At 38.2% G+C, this 18,123-nt stretch overlaps 1 protein-coding gene across 4 annotated transcripts in view; it reads left to right on the top strand.

Moving 5' to 3' along the window:
• Positions 1–18,123, top strand: part of PAX3 (paired box 3) — an 88,437-nt gene that overhangs the window by 44,613 nt on the left and 25,701 nt on the right. For 3 of the 4 annotated variants that reach the window (XM_037850337.1, XM_037850339.1, XM_037850338.1), the window contains exon 5: positions 15,668–15,873. In XM_037850337.1, coding sequence (XP_037706265.1) covers positions 15,668–15,873 — 206 coding nt within the window. The remainder of the gene's footprint in view (positions 1–15,667; positions 15,874–18,123) is intronic. The other variant, XM_037850340.1, reaches the window with a different exon arrangement.

Raw genomic sequence — 18,123 nt, 5'->3', positions numbered from 1 at the left:
AATATAATACTGCTTTAATTTACTTCTGGCTAATAAAGTTTGTATAAATGGTGCTCCATTATCTATTATAATAATGACAAAAATATGACAACGATGATGATAAAAACGTAGTTACATGAACGTTGGTTTACTGTAAACTTTCACATATTTTATCTCATCGGTAACTATTGAAGCCAAGAATGGGTCTCTCTATCTATGGCCTGTGGATACCTCTACAATTAATTGGAATACCTTGAACGATGGTGGCAGCTCTGGTTCACAGTGCTCCCCTCAATTATTCCTTCCTTTTTGGGGATAATGCCTCTCTACCTTTTGTGAATTCTTCAGCATCCTGGCTGTTAAAATATCCATTGAACTCTGAGATGCAAAGCCATTTCCTCTTAGAATGGCCTCTAATTCTTCACTGCAAAACAACTCCACTGGCCTGCAAAGAGCCAAGTTTCTTCAAAACATGCTTTCAGTAAGGCAGTGTTTGCATTCATTAAATTTGTCTTTATGAAAGTACTAGTATTTGCTTTGCTGATATCTAACTGTTTGACCCTTTAAATGGAAAAAGTACTGCTGGAGCCCATAACTAAATTTATACTAATTCAGTGGAGTGTTCAATCAGAAAAATAAGTGTGATTGCAACAAAAGTATAAGACAGAGTTGATTTGCAATTAGTCAATGTTCAATTAAGAAGGAAAGGTGCTGAATGTATGAAAAGTACAAAGTGCTCTTGGAGTATGGAGAGAGGAGGGGTATTTAGGACCTAGAGATTCAGAGGAGGCTTTGAACTGGATTTTGAGACCTAGGTAGGGTATTGTGCAGAGGGGCAGGAAGGGCATTCTAAGTAGAACAGATCATGTGGGCAAATGAGTTAGTGTGGGAACTAACTTGGTCCATTTTGTCAAGCACATGGGTTTCTGGGAAATGGGTTTGTAACATTCCAATGAAAACTTTAAATTCCACTAAATGAACTCTTAGCAGATTTCTGTGTCCATGTTCCATCTCATGCTCATTAATGGTGTTCCCTATGTTAAAGCTGATTTATTGAGAAATATATTAATCTTTATTTCTTGTAGAATTGGTTATTGGTGATCACTATTTGAAAATACATGTTTCTTGAGTGAAAAAATTTGTGGATGATACTAAGATCTAGAAATCATTTTTTATGCCTTTTCAGAGTGAAGATAGGACTGTCTTTTTAGCATGACACTTAACTGACTTACTGAGACTTTGGGCAAGTTGTTTTAAACATTCTGCAAGTCAACTTCATTTTTAAAAAATTAAGGATAATAATATCTAACTCACAGACTTGTTATAAAGATATAATAATTTTAAAAATCAGAAACAAAAATGGCATTATAGAAAGATTAAATAGAAGACAATTCACCCACAAAGCCACAGAAAATTTTGAGTTGATAGTATAAAAAAGAGGAAAAAGCCAGGACATAGAATTAAAAGATCTAGGTTCGGGATTTAATCCTGCTACCAGCAAGCCAGGTGATGATGGAGGTATCTTTCATCCTTCTGAAACAGTTTTTTAAAATCTCTGAAATAAAAGGTAGTATGAAGATCTTTAATGTGATTGCCAGCTTAAAAAATTCCATGCTAAGTAGCACACTGAACACAAAACATGAACATTTCTAGCAAGTAATGGGAAAAAGATTTTAAACAAGTGGTATATTTCTAATTATTTTCCTGCAATTTAATCACACTGTCAATTACCTGAAGGTCTTGGCACATTGTCTTCTTGGCTTTGGTTGGTTTTTGTTCTCTTGCCAGGCCAGCCCTCTCTTCCTATGCATAGGTTTACAGTCAGTCATTTACATACCTGTCCTGACATGGCTTCTTCAAACAGGAAGAAGAAAGCATTTTCAAGGGCTCCCTCATACTAGAGTGCAGTCTGGATGGAAATGGGGATGAGGATTTGAGAGGGATGGTCAATATAGGCTACTACCTTTGACAGATTTTCCTAAAACTGTGGCTTATTAGTTGTGGGAATGAAAAGAGAGGTGTGTGAGAGTGGATTTAATGCTTGTTTAAATGAATTATATATCTGCTTTATGTAAAAATCTGTGCATTGATCTTAGCCCTCATATATAGAGATGAGTAAATACTTTTACATGCACATGCTTGTACATCTACAGGTGTATATGAGCAAATTAAAAGGAGCAGTGCCACATAATATCAGAATTTAAGTTCAAGTTTCAAATATAAATAGTACTATAAGCAAATGATTTTGTTATTAGTAGAACAGCAAGGATAAATTCATTCATATACTTTCTGGAGGAATGAGTTTTATTTACTTTTTGAATGTGTAGCTAATCAAGAAGGAATCTTGAAAAACTTGCATTTTGTAAATAATATACATAGAGAAAATAATGGAAAAAACCACAATAAGGTAGTTTGCTCTGTCCATGTATCTATGCATTATCCATCCATCCCTCCCTTCCTCCCTCCATCCATCTATCCATCCATCTATAACCTAACTCTCTAAATTAAAATCAATAGTGATCATTTTGGATTATGGGATTATCATTGTTTCTTATTTTTAGACATTGCCTCAATTTTATTTTATAATGTGATTAGTTTTATAATGTAAAAACAAAAACTCATAAAGAAATAAGAAACATAACATATTTTGTCCAAGAAGCTCTTCTTAGGAATAAACTTATGATTGGGTGAAGAGGAAGGCTTGAGTTTGAATTGAATCGACAACATTTATGTTAAATGTTGGCATTTGTCCTAACATATGGATGGGTGCTTTCCAGTTAAAGTCACTATGCATGTGGGAAGGATGGGGGTGAATCTCCTTTATCTTCACCCAGGAGAGTCCTCAATTTATTCAAAGCCACCAGGATCAGGGCAAGGTTTTAGACTCTCACCTCCTTCACTCCAGTCCCATCAGAGCAGGCTTTCCTGACTCAAAAACACTTTTCATCGGAGACCTTTGGAGAAAGGGAGGCCTGGGGTCAACCCATTGACTCTTAAGCCACTTACTGCCTTATTACTCTTCTTTGATAAGAAGAAATATTTACTCTCTTCTTTTCTTTATCTTGTCTTGTCTTCTCCTTTCTTCTTATTCTCTCCCACACTCTCTCCTGCTACGTACTTCCTGCTCATTTCCTTCCAGTTCCACAAGGTTGTAGACAACATTGTGGAGAGGCAAGGCAAGTGTCTAAAAATTCATGTGGAAGCTTGCTACCGACGACATTCTTGATATTTTTTTCAGAGTTGGGTACCTGAATTATTTAGATGATCTGTGCACACAATCAAAATAATCAGATGATGAATTGTTAAAAAATATACTTCATTTGGCTTATATAGATCCCTCTTAGTAGAATGTAAAACAAGACAAGAATTGGCCTCCAAGCAAATATTTTCAGAGACGCTAACAAACATAGAGTCCTATGAAAACCAAAATGAGTGTTGGCATAAAGGAGAGACCAAGTATACTTAATTTCTTTTAGGCTGGTTGACTGATTTTTGTTAAGCTCAGTCTTCTTTTTTTTGGGCCATGAGGTATTTGGGAGACTGGCATTTATTTACTTTCATAGTTACCTTAATCATTGACCCCACAGCATAGACGTGTGTCTTGGATCAGGTGGAGTAGAATAACCCTGGTCTCCATTTTGGATTTTTAGGTGAATTAGGTATGCAGCAAGAGCTGAATATCTCCTTAAGAGGATACATTCTCTGGTTGATTGTGGGTGGGGTCCTCAGGAGAGCAAGCAGATGGGAAATTGGATGATGCTATTATTTGAAAAATTCAGGAACTTCTACAAACATCTTCAAAGTTCTGGTTGTCATTTTTTATCTCTCTTAGAATATAGAGAACATTTTTCATCTGCTATTCCTTTATGCATGGTAGGGCTGAAAATAAGAAGAGAAAGGGGTTCAGAGATGATTATGTATGTTGAGACCATTTTGTGTTCAGGAACTGTGCTGTGCTTTACCATCTCCTTTCCTTCCAAATGTGCTTTGAAGCAAATGTTTTCAACCCCATTTTAATGATGAGAAAAATGTGGTTCAGAGAGGTAAACATCTGGCCCCAAATTAGAGAACATGTGGCCACATGGGCATTTGAAGTAGGTTGGCCTGTCTCCAGAGCTGGAGATCTTCTGCCACGATATGCGATTCCCTTGCCCAAACCTCTAGTATCATCTCTTCTGTGTTCATTGGCAACTGTTGCTCGGGAACAAAGAGAAGAAAACAAAATTTCAAAATGCACCTATCCCTACCTCAAGTTGGTGATAAATAATTCATGTCGTTTCGTTAGTCATCTTGATTCATTTACCAATTGCTCAGGGTGTGGGATGGGGGCATCTTCTGGTGGGGTATGATGATAATCTAAAAGCCCACCTCCTAGATCAGAGTCTGGTACCTTTTCAGACCAAGAAAGAAGAAATCACACTCTTCTTACTCATTATTCCCTTCCTCCCAGCCTCTAGTGAAGCACAGTAGGCATTCCATGTGTGATTTCTGATGATCACCTTGATGTTGCTGTAATTCATTTGCCAGTGAGGATTAAGCTCAGCCTTCTCTATTGCCTCCAGGGAAAGAGTCTTCTCTTTCGTTTATGTTCATTTATAACCTCTTTCTATCTTCCAACAAGCAATAATTGACCCAGATAAGATTTGGATTTTCAAAATGATCCTTCCTGTGTAACCGTTTTTCTTCCTTATGGAACCCTACAGAAAATGTGAATCAAAGAAACAATCTTGAAATGCCAAAAGTGAGGTGTCAGTTAAAGCATTTATGTATTATATTGATCTCTAAATTAAAGATCATAGGCTCACAGGATCTATTGCTCTGCTATTTAATAAATAATTTATCTAGGCTTTTCAGCCTTGAGGGTCTATTTAGTTTTTCTGCTGCTGCCAGGCATGGCTGGATTATCTCCTGTATATTCTGACACTTACCTTTGCATGGATGGAAAGAACACTGGACTGGGAGTTAGGAGTCCCTTGTTTTTACTTTTTGAGCTTAGACCCCATGTGTTATTTATGTCTGCATTCCCGATGCCCAGGACAATACCTGCTACATTAGGTGTTCAATAAATGTTTGTTGCATGATGTGGGACTTGGGGCTACCCCATTTACTCTCTGAGCCTCAGTTCCCCACCTGCAAAAGGAAGGATTGGCCTGGGGTTCCTTCTGATGATTCTGCAATTTTGTAAACGCTTTGACCTGGTATTTCACTCCTCTTTGTCATTTGTCTTCTTAACTCCTAAGATAGGTTTCTGGCACAAAAAGTGTAGTATTTAACTTTCTTCTTAAATCTTCCTTTCGTCTATTTTCCAAACGCCTCCTGTCATGCTAATCCTGTGAAGTGTAGTTGAGGATTAAGCTGTTTTGGTTTTGTGTGTTTTTGGGTAGTTTTGTCTTAATAAGGGTGGCAAGAGCATTCTTTTGTTTTCCATGTCCTGAAAGGCTCTCTTTGTAACTTGTTACCTCTTTTATATATTGAGCTTTAGTTTATTTGTTGACTTTAACATGACTTAAGCACTTTATAGCAAAAATATTTGATCATGGAGAATAAAGATGAAGGCAAGGAGGTTCTTTGTCTTTGACAATTATGTCATAAGCCTTATTGAACACATTGTATCTTATTTAAAGCTCTGTAAATATTGCTAAGGTTTAGGTTTCACAGCCAGATTTTTTTTCTTAGTAACTGTACATAACATAATTTTCACATACATCAACTACCACTGAAAAAAAATCACTCGCTTTTTACGCCGTGTTTTCACAACTGATTAACAGGGTTGGCTGTGACATCTGAGTCCTGGCACTGTAGACCAGGAAGAAAAAAATGTGAACATATTGACCAGTTTTTCTTCCAGCCTCTAGCAGTCCTACTCCACAATGACAATGCTCATTAGGTCTTATATTTGGGTACCCTTTCTGTGGTCCCATGTAATAGGTAGGTTACATCATTCTGTAGACCTTATTTTCCTCATCTGTAAGATGGGGATGACAATACCTCTCCTAACAGAGCTTTGTTAAAAATGGAAGAAAATGCACAAAAAGAACTAGCAGGGCTCAGGGCTTGGCTATGATAAGCTGTTAGTGAGTCAGCAAATAGTTTTTCTTATCAGATCATTATTACTATTATTAAGATAATTTTGTCCAGAATGCTGAAGGAGCCATCACAAGATGGGCTTTGAAAATTTCCTGTCCCACCTCTAGTTACCCAGTTTACATAGACATGATTTCAGAGGCAAATTGCTCTACATGATGATGGATGAACCACACTTGGAACAAAAAATGTGGTTTGAATTCAGTTGCAGTAACAGAAACTAAATTTCCTCGTAAAGCTAGTCTTTTGGAACAGAAGAAATATTTTCTGAAGGTGGAAGGTGGGTACGTTTGGGAAATTGAAATGGCTAGAAACAAGGATTTCTTAAACTATTTGTTCTTTATTCTGATATAATTGATGAAATTAATGGTAATCAACTCAGAACAAGAGCCTTTCTAATATTCTGAAGTTTTGAATAAATAAGATGTAAATGGAAGAAAGGTAGATAATTGCTATGTGGCGCATGATCTTATGTTCTATTTAATGGGGTTTATTTTTTTCCATTCGTAACACTTTAGAAATGCATATTTAATTGTGAGAGATTAAAAATGCTTATTGTTCTTTTAAATTGTTTGCAGTGTTGTTTTCTTCCCTAATTTGATTCTAGTGAAATCAAATTCTAGCAGTTGTCACATTTTTAGTAAGTAATAACTGTGTCAAGCTGTGCTGACAAAATGTCCCAGCATAACTGTTAATATGCACTGTCATTTTAAGCATGAAGCAGTTTAGCTAATGATTTATCTCTTAAAATGCAGCACTCGGGGCAGCTGTATGATTCGTCTCTTTAGCAAGTCAAGTAATTTCTTTAACAAAATGTTAAGCACAGATGGGCCATAAGCTGTCAGTTAACTATTATTGTGTGTGCATCTGCTTGCTTTCAATGCACTGTTTTATGTATTCAGTCAGTTACTTAGCTGCAGCTCTGTGAAAAGCTGAACCTACTCTGATTGGCAAATAAAATGTTCATTTGTCTCTTCTTCCTATTGTTTTGTTTTGGTAACACATGTCAGCAGCTCAATTACCCAGTTCATTAACAGCTCCCAAAGGACATGATGGCCAGCCCATGATAAGAGGGCAATTGGGGCACATATGGTCAATAATGGTCTCTCTTGGCAATTGTAAATAAAAGTGACTTGGCCCTTTCCCTTTCACGAGAACTACTGTTTTCCTGCTCCTCTCCTGTGTGCAAATGACCTTTCTTTGCTCTGTGTTATCCAATCGCAGTAAACTAGAACCTAGCTTACTGCTTCTATAGACTTCACATGAAGAGCAGCTCTGGCTTTTCGTTTTAATTATGACTGACTCTTAAGCTCTCAAGGGGGAAAAATTCTTATCACGGGAGACTATTCTTAGAAAGCTGTTAATTAGTTAACTAATCAGTTTTCCTAATCGAATAGCAACACATTTTCTTGGGGCTTTAGTCTTCTTTTTTACTTTGAAAGACTCTGGTGGTAGTTCCCATGGCGTGTAAAAATGCCATTTTTAAGAACATTTTTTTTGCAAATAGAAGTCGTTTTTTGGGAGTGGGTGGGGGTGGGATGGGGAAGGGTGACTCATCCTTGTTTGTAAAAGGAATTCTCACACACACTTACACACACAGAGAAGCCTCAAAATAAAGGGGTGAGGAAGCCCCTGGGTTAATTTGGGTGTCAGGGTTCCTGCCCAGTAACGGATTCCTTCTTCAATGCTGAAGCTTGGTGTTTCGTGGCTCCTTTAAGCAAAATGTTGCTTCTGTCAGGAAAGGGCACAAGGGGTTTTTTTGTTTGTTTGTTTGTTTGTTTTGGTTTGTTTTTACTAAATATACTAGTGAATACAGCTAATAAAAATAATTATTAGTAGGATGGAAATTAAGGAGAAATCAGCCTGTCTTTCTAGCTGCTATAACTTGTTACAAAGTAGCAGGCCTTCTAAACGATTAATGGTAAGGTGGTGGCTGTTGGGAGATCACTCCATCTAGAGAAAGGTTTGTTGATGTAGATGTGATGTGGCTAGAACCCCACAGCTACCTGAAACTAGAAAATCCTTTGAACCTCAGAATATGGAGGTATTTGGGGCCACGCACTTCATCACCTTGAAGGCGGCTTGGCCATACTTCCAGCCTAGCGTGCCAGCCCTTATCTTAAATAAACACCCAATGGTCCATGGCGTGCCTTTAAAATAACTCCTGGAGGAGGGAGCACATGGCCCGGGCTCTCCCGAGCTGCCCCCACGGCCTGCCATATTCATAACCAATCTGTACTCTCCTCCCAGGGCAGCAGGCACTTGGGGAGTTGTTGAGTGTCAGGGTTTATTTGTGCTGTTTTGATTAGCACCAACCTGGCAGGAGCTTATTTTTCTTCTAATGACCCCATGCTGTGAGACGGCAGCTTCCGAGGGAAGGGCTTGGGTCAGAGCGGAGGGGAAAAGCGTTACATTTCTTCATCCAAAATTGGTGAACCGCTGGGCTGGGACAAGAGTAGGTAAATGGCTGGAGGATCTTAATTAGATTTTAGCTCTTAAAAGAAGCCTTCCCCTGAGAAAGCCGGAATATGTTGCTGTAAATTGTCCTCTCTTTGTGCCCTTGCTAGAGATTCTTGTGGTGGTCCATTTGGGGAAGAAGTTGTAGAGGGATCAAAACAACCCCCCCCCACTAGACCACTGATTAGATTATAAGCTGTCTCTCCTCATGTATCAACTAACAAAATAACGATTACTCACATCCTAGTTCCGGGTTAAGAATTCTGGAAAGTTGAGTTTATCATTTGGTAATTTGTTAGGTTATGAATACTTTCTAGATATGCCTTAGAATTTTGTTGTAAATCTTTGGTTCTTTCCTTTCAGTGTTTGTTTCTTTTCTCTTTCCAACACATATACAGTTTAAAAACACTTAAAACAAATAATGTCCCCGATTACTTCTTAGCTTGTGAATTAATGTGGAACAGAAGTTTCCAGGTGCTGAAGTCTCAACTGGCTTGGATTAACCCCTACTGTGCATCCATTTCAACCTCCCCCTCCTCCCTCCCCTGGAAAAAAAAAAAGCAACCTCCCCTTTCTCATCCACTCCGCTTTCTTTGTGTCTCCTGCGCCCTGCCAGGCAGGTGTCAGAACCCTGAATGCGGGTAAATGCCTCGTTGATGGATTCCACAGATGGAGCGTGGAAATCGGTAGAATAGGCCCCAGCCACAGGCCATTTCTTGGGATCCAACAAAAGCCTCCAAATAAGTCAACAAAAATCCCAAAGATCACAAAGGGAAAATGTCATTTGTCATTTACTCTGGGTCTGTGAGGGAGTATCGGTCTTGCTTCACTCCTCCTGGCGTTCGCCCGAGTAAACATGAGAGAGGTCATTCATATCTTTCTCAGTGTAAAAAGGCTACTTCAGATCAGAAAACACTTAATTGTCCCGTTAGACCCTTCCTGCTGCATGGTAAAACTCACAGGCACGGGAGACAATCTGCAATTAGCCCAAGAGGTGATCAAACTTTGAGATGACCTGCTAAAGATCTTTTGGAATATGCTATGAGTTACACTGCCAGATACAGTATGCAGCCATCTCATGGGAGCGCTCTGAAATGATTTTTGTTTATTTATATTTATTTATTTAATTTTTAAATCAGTGAAACACAGCTTTGAGGAAAAAGGCTGATAGGTGTAGCTCAGAAATATCAATATGGAAGAAAAGCCCACTGATTTGGTAGGAGGGCATCTCAGAGTAAATGAATGATGACTAAGGGAGTTCAGCCTCAAAGCCTGAAGTGAGAGATTCCGCCCAACCCCCCACCTCCTCCCCTGTCTGTAAATCGCATTGTATTATATCTGGGGCAAACACAGAGTTTAAATGGTTGTCATGTTTCCATTCTTTAATTATTCAAATGAAAGGTCTTGCTGAGAAGAAAGACAGTGTGCCAAATTCATGCTTGTGAATTATTTTGGTTCTCCATTTTTTGTCTGCCTCCCATTTCTGAATCATTAATGTCTGGAAACCAATAATTATAGAATTCCATGTGACTAAATCCCTATAAAATTGAGGCAATATTTCATGTATAATAGTGTTAATTAGGATGAAATCTTTCCCGAGGCCCCAAAATAGTTCATAAGGGGTTAATGGATGAAGACATACTCTCTAATTCTGTAATTCCTTCTTTAGTTAAACTTCGTGGCTAGCCCGCTGGTGGTAATATTTCTGCCTTCTCCTCCCAGTTTCATTTGTTTCTGAAAAGAGAATTTGTAATCCTGTGGAGGTATTGACCCTTTCTTCAATCCTCTTTTTCTTGACAATGTCCATTTTCTCTAGTCTCATCTTGGGAGTTAATGTGAAATCATTGGGATAACTAAAAATTTGGCTTCTAACGTCTATAATGAGTTTGAGATATGAAAAGATGAAGTGAAGTTTCATATGTATGAAGAACAGAATAGAAACACTCAGGTATGATGGTGTTATCACCACCGATTACATGCTGGGGTTTTTGCTGAGTAGCTTGTAAATATCCCAACATATTTCAAGTTATTCTTGTACTTTTGTTTAAAAAGAACTTGAGGTTACATTACAGCTCTCAACAACCTTTCACTAAGATGTGTATAATAAAAAACATACCACAATGAACACTTTAATAAAGATAAGAAAATAAGCGATCAGTTCAACTGCTTGCGGACAGTGGTAGATTACTGATTGACCCTGGGTCTTAGGATTTGTGATGGTTCTTAATGGAAACTGCAAATGGTCAGACCGACTATTTTGATTTCTTAACAGATCTATTCAATATCTTGAATGATTGACTCATTTCTTTGTGCTTAATTGCTTAGAATCTGTACATTGAACATAAAAAGAGTTTCGTAAATATCTGTTGAATTGAATTGCAAAATCATTTGATTTTAGTTCATAATATTAATCTGATTTCTATATTTCATTGTATTTCTATAAATTTCATTTGGTCCTGGGAAGCATTTTAAAATTTGGGGAGAATGGTGACAATCAGCTAAATGGGCTAAATTTGAACCATTTTGGTTGTTTTCTGGTATTCCTCTTCAAAAGGAATCTCTCTCTTTCTCTCTCTCTCTCTCTCTCTGTGTGTGTGTGTGTGTGTGTGTGGGTGTGTCTCCTAAAGGAGCTCAACATTATTTAGGACACTCCCAGCTAGTGGAGAAGAGAGCGCATGTCCTCTGAAGTCCAATAGACCTGTGTCAAATCCTGGCTTCCTTTGCTGTATGACCTGGATAACCTCTCTGACCCTCAGTACAGTGGGGCTAGTACTTACTCCACAGGGTTTTTGTGTAGTTATATGGGGAAGGGACAGACACCCTCATCCTTCCTGGTAAGATTTGCTGTAGGAAGCTTGGGTCCTTGGTGACAATGAGTTAAATGAATGTGTAAGTCAGAGAATGGATTGTGAAGGGGTTTTGATAATAGACTCAAAGCTCTCAGTATTATAATAAGGATTGGGATAAAATCTGAGAACTGTTAAAGTTAAAGCAATAAAATTTCCCTTTAGAAGGCCATTTATTATGCATTGATTGGGATTTTCTTATAAGAGCTATACTGGAATTTCAAATTGGGCACAGTATCTCTATGTAATGAATTAGAAGGCAACTTTTGTTTATGAAGGCATGTGTAGACTATTATTGAGCAGTTTAAATTTAATAATTAAGGCTAGGCAATAGAAGTAGTTTACCCAAGTTACTATATTTTATCAACATGCTCTATCCGAACAATTTGTGTACTCATTTAGGTAACTGTTTTGATAATGCTTTTCACAAGTTCTAACATTAGATATTCTGCACAGAAGAAATATATGATTTCTCTCAGTTGAGCTGTCTAGAAAAAAAAAGTCTTGTTTTTACTTTCATGCAATATTTAGCAAGTTGATTATATTATATACTTTGTTGGCTTTAGTTGCTTAATTAGAGTTGAATATGTAAGAGACGAACTTCAACAGGAAAGAGATGAACTTCAACAAAATGTTCCCTTTTGAATTATTGAAATGAGATTTAAGTTTTAGATTTGTTCTTGGTAAAAACTGGATAATTCATATTCAGAGATTATTGTGAATCAAATTCTCTGCATTTCTATTGAGTGATACAAGAAATAGTTTTTCCACAAAATGAAGAAAAATCTGCAGTGCTGGATCTCTAGAAATAGCTAGTATTTCCTAGATCTTAGATTAATTTTGGGTTGCTGACTTCACATATTTTTAAGCCCACATCCTTTGGGGGTTTACAGATGGGGAAAAGTTAGAATTAACTTGTAGGAGTGTGGCTTCATAATGCCAAAAACAGTCAGTTGGTTCAGATAATTTTTCAGTAGAAAAATCCAGCATATCATTTCCTCAGTATATTTTGAAATGATGTTATGTGGGGGTTTGGTATTTAGATACAACCTTTGGCTGCTTTTGAATAAGCAGTCTAGAAATAAAAATAGTAATTTGTTAGCTGTTAAAAAAAATTTTATTTTTGGTGGTAAATGCTGTCCTATTGAACCCTTAGATATTCTGACCCTTCATAATAACTAGCTGTTTGTGGTTCTTCATCTTTTTAAAAAAATCATAAACTCTTTGAAAAAAATTGATAATCATCCCCCAGAAAAATGCAGGTATGCAAATATTTGCAAAAATTTTCAGATACTTTTTTGGGATTCACAGACCCTTAGGGCTCATTTGAATAGATGTTGGGAGACTTGTAAGAGCAGAATTCCAGTTTTAGAGATAAGAAATGGTGGCAGAAAATTCAGTGTTGGAGCAAAACTTATTCATTCACTCCACATGTATTTACTGAGCATCTATTATGTTGCAATGGTTCCAGCCGTGAACAGGGCAGGGAAGAGTCTTGTGCTCATAAAGCTTATATTCTGGGGGTTGTTAATGGTTAAGGGGAAACACAGAGGTCCTGACCCTCAGAATGAACTGTCATTGATACTTGTGAATCTAAGCAGTCTTATTCTTCAGAAACCAGAGATAATTTTGATGAATTGACCTGACAGTGCATGGCCATCATATTTACTTGGGAGGCTTTAATAACCCCAGAAGCTCCCAAAGGAAACATGAAAGTTTCTGCACACTGTTATCCAAATGGGATCATAGCAAGAGAAAATGCAAGCAAAAATTTAGGATTCTTACAAGAGTCCTTAAACACTTATGAGGTTTTCACCTGAATTCACTTTGGAAAGGTCAGGACAGTAGAAACTAGAAGTAACAAAGGAAACATTTAATGGAAATTTATTGTCTTCCTAGGGGAATATATAATTTGTTTCTTGGGAAGCATATTGTTTATATTTTAAAAACGTACAAGTGGAAGCACCTTTTTTTCTTTTGGTAAATTGTGGCTGGGATTACTTGAGAAATTTGAGAGGGAGAAGAGTAGTTAATCTGGAATACTCCACAGCAGGGGTTCTCAAAGTGTAGTCCTGGCACAGCAGCAATCACCTGGGAATGCGTCAGAAATGCAAATTCTGGAACCCCACCCCGATCTCCTTTCAGAAATCCTTGGAATCTGTGTTCTACCAAGCCCTCCAGGTGATTCTGATACTCCAGTAATATATTACAGAGAACCACCAAATCACACACAATTTATTGCTCATTTAGTTTAACTCACATTTATCCAAACAAATATGCATATAAGCTATATTGGGAACTTTTGAAGTTCATAATATAATGCATGGCATATTTCTTAGCACATTGATACTCCTTTAAAATATTCCCATAGCTAAAGAAAGTCTATTTTTTCTTTTTTTAAATTAATATAAAAATCCCTGAAAATAAGATTTATGTTAAATGTGACCACTTTGTATTAACTTACATAACATACTTGAAAAAACCAAGCATGATAACTAATACACAGTAGATGCATTATATACTATAGTTTCTTTTGGCTTTCCTGCCCAAGTGCTTGTTTTCAGGTATATATTTCTTATAATGTGTCATATGCATGATTAATTCACTCTGATGCCTTTCCATTTTACAGCATTTGAATGTGACTAAAAGTGTGGAAGTAGTAAAATATTAGAAAACTTAAAATTGTATTTACAGGTTTATTTTAGAAGTGTACGTTTGGGGCAGTTTATAATTTACATTGAAATGGAATGTCATTTCCAGTTTCTGTAGGGCAGAGTTAAGATGGAACTTAAGATAAAGAAGATTTAGTAGTATAGGAGATACTGCATTTTAACCCTAATTCTAGTGCCACCTGAATTTCGCCAGGTCCTACCAGCCTGAGGGTACGAGTGACCTTGACATTGGCATTAATAATCCACAGTTTTCTGTCTCCCTTCCCCATTTGCTGCTGGCACACGTCAACCCCTTCTCCAGAGTGTACCCCAGTCATTTGGGAGTTTTCAGAGTGTGCTCAGATGTGCTCGGGAGCAAGGTTCCTCTATGCTTTTTGTCCATGGCCCAGCAGCAACCTGAAGTGCCTCCTTGCACTGCCTTCATGTCCAGGGCCTCTGGGAGAGGGCTGCTTCCCTGCCCAGAGCCCTGAGTCTGGTGCATTCTCAAACAGCAGAAACTTCCATGGGCCAACAGGTGCTCCATCACTGTTACAGCACACTTTGATTTGGGAGCCTCACTGCTATTCCTAGTAGAAAGAGAGAGAATGCCAGCCCTACCTCTGTCCTCACCAAATCCTGCCCGGAGATGGCACTACCTGTGCTCCAAGCTTTGTGCATCTCTAGTTCCAGCTTCTCTCCATAAGGTTTCAGACCCTGTCCTTAAGGGAACCGATGCCATATTGTATTATTAATGCAAATGCCTATTTCCCAGCTCCCCCTACTCTTTCATAGGTACTTGTGTACTAAAGTTTGAAGGTCCCCTCCCCAGTGCATATTAATGCAGGCAAATAAAAACTTTGGTGGGGAGGGGTCAGCATCAGGGTTGGCTTCTTTGGCAAATGACCTATGGGCCTGTCTACACTTGTTTTGATATCTGCTGTTGCTGTCTTGAAAATTTGTAACAATTTTGGAACAAGGAGCCCTGCATTTTCATTTTGCACTAGACTCAAGTTAAGCAGTGGCCCTGGGCAACAGCCTGCTTGTTCAGCAAGACCCTGATGTTGAACTTCTGTTTTGGGACAGTGTATTAGACTATGCCGGCTTCTTCTTGAGTCTGTTTTTGAGATTTGCCTTAACAAGACACAAACACTTCTGAAAGCATTTCCCAATATCTGGCAATGAGACACTAAATTTAAACATGATTCTAAAGTCTATAAATTTATAGGGATCCTGCAATAGTTTATTATTCTTGACTTTTTGCATACTAAGTTGATTTTGGAATACTTTAAAAAAGTCATGGTTGCTAACAGATTTCATGGTGTAAAAGTTGGTGGAAATTTACCAGGGATCAAATTAAATGTGATTTATTCATTCATTAGACACCAATGGAGTACTCATGAAAAGTACCAGTGCCATAAAAATAGAATAAGTGCTGTTCCTGTTTTCTAAGAGCTCATAATTGGCTTGGAAAGATAGATGCAGTGAGTAATTATTTCTGCCTGGGGACATGGAAATAGGGCAGGGGACAAGAATCAATAACATAATACCATGTGGAAGTTCCATAGGAAGACATTTGAAATGTACTTTAGAATTGGTTTTGAATCATTATGTTTGGTCAAGGTTGATCGCTTTTTTCTCCTGTGCTTTCAGCCACAGCACCCCAGTCAGATGAAGGCTCTGACATCGATTCTGAACCCGATTTACCGCTAAAGAGGAAACAGCGCAGGAGCCGAACCACCTTCACAGCAGAACAACTGGAGGAACTGGAGCGAGCTTTTGAGAGAACACACTACCCCGACATTTACACCAGGGAGGAACTGGCACAGAGGGCAAAGCTCACCGAGGCCCGAGTCCAGGTACTGATGTTCAAACATCCGTGTCCTACTGCAAATCCAAACAGGGGAAGCAGAATCTTCTAAACTAAAGCATATTTTAAACCAAGAAGATAAATATATTAGGAATGGAGCTTAAAGTGGATGCATACCTTTAGACTTTGGTTATCTTTACTAGGAGGATGGGATTATATTCTGGCACTACAGGTGTGTCAAGTCATGTTATTTGCTCATCATTTCAGAAATCCTTATTATGTGTCAGGCACTATGTGGACTTCATGCAGGGTATGTGGACAATAGCAAACAAGTTTTGAGTGATTATGCTGTGCCAGGCTCTGTTCTAAGTGCTTTACATGAATGAACCCCTTTCATTACCATCAGAGTGATTGGTTGGTACTATAACCACCCGCAATTTACAGATGCTGAAACTGAGATGCAGACTATTTGAATAACTGCCTAAGGTCATGTTACTAGGAAGTGACAGTGGTGGTCAGATCCCACACAGTTCATCTCCCTGGACTTTCATTTATGAAGACATTCAATGGTGCATAAAGTGAATCCATTTCTTTAGAGATTTTATAGTCTAGAAGTGTCTTAAGCTTTGTTATTTTTAAGAACATTCAGAATTACTTTTGAACTCTTAGAAGTGCTCCAAATCCTCTGGAAAAGGCTAATCTGATGTAATATGTTTCTATTAAGTGACAGAATAATGTTTTCATTAATACTGATGAACTTTCCCATTAAGTTGGTAAAGCGATGTTTGAAAGATTATAAATGTCTTAGGGTATCCTGGAATTCCTTACTGCCCCAGAAGTTGCCTTACCTTATGTAGATACATTGTTTTATTCCCAGATACTTGACTTTCACAGTCAAAGTGAGGTTGGAGCCTCATCAGTGAACTAGTAGGTGGATGTGGTCTCTAGGTTGAGTCAACTCTTTCCATGTGCAGCTAATTAACTTTGCTATTCCCTATCACAGGAGTTAACAGAAATAGCCTTTCTCAGGCTGTAGAGATCTAGTCAGAGGGATCGTTTTGTTCAATGTGACTTTTCATGTGATCACCACGGTGCTAGGAAAGTCAAGGAATACTAAGATGGATTAAGACAATTCTCTCAAGGAGCATGGGGAGAAAGGTAAACAAAGCCATTGTGTTAAGTGCTGTAAGAGAGAGAGAAAGTGCTATGGGAGTTGATGGGAAGAAAGGATGAGATCTTGTTGGGATAACCATGAAGAAGGGAGATATAAGATGGGCTTTCACGACTAGATAGATATTCACCAGACAGGGAGGTAGAGAGAGTACATTAGTAATGGGGAATAACATGAGTAAAGGCCCAGAGTAGTAGGAGTATATACAAGACTACATAATGAAGTGGCCTTTCACTGCAGCTCTAGGCCCATCTGGGGAACCGTGAATAGCCCAGTTCGTTGGGTGGAAGGAAGGAATATGGTAGGAAAGCTAGCCCCTGGACATACTGTGGAGGGCTTGGGTTTCAGGCAAGGGCACTCATGCTAGGCAATGGAGGCTGTGGGCATGGAGTGCAAGACGGGCATGAAATACATCAGTGGCACTGGAGAGGGAAAGGAAAGGATGGCAATGAAAGATAATCAGAGGTGGAAAGAAGGTAACTGTGTAAGCTGGAGTGGGTGGAAGGGAAATTGCAGGAAAGAGTCACAGATATGCTAAACCTTACAGTGTAGGTGTTTTCAAGTCTAACTATTGAATCCCTCTCTACCCACTACTTTGGAATACAGTTTTCCTCTCCATGGCACGATACAGAAATGACCAACATTACCCACAAACCATGATAATATGTGCATAAAAACATCACATCATGCATGTTATAAAATTATAAATGACATACATATTATACCACTATATAATACTATTTTAAATATTATATATAAAACATATTTTGCTTTTATTATAGACCTATTATTACCTGGTTCATATGTGAAGTAAAGACAATCATTCCTTCAATCTTTCTACAAACCTTCACTGTTCCTGGATTTGGTTCCTTTATTCCCCGACTGGTCAAGTGCTTACGACAGATCAAGTATCAGCCCAAAACTCAATGTGAGAAAATAAATCGGTAGTTTATAAAAAGATACCGAAAAAGGAGGGTGATGAAGATGCTGAAAGGAGTGTTCAGCATTGCTCTACCTTATTCCTTGCCTTTGGCGAAAGTGGGGATGGGGGACAGAATAAATTTCAGAACCACTCAGCTTGTACAGTATCTGGCAGTCTCATCTGGCTCAATGAATGACAAAGGATAA

Source organism: Choloepus didactylus, chromosome 9 (assembly GCF_015220235.1).
Source record: "Choloepus didactylus isolate mChoDid1 chromosome 9, mChoDid1.pri, whole genome shotgun sequence".
NCBI lineage: Eukaryota > Metazoa > Chordata > Mammalia > Pilosa > Megalonychidae > Choloepus > Choloepus didactylus.
The sequence above is the reverse complement of the archived record's forward strand: the minus strand, read 5'-3'. Positions and strand labels throughout refer to the sequence as shown.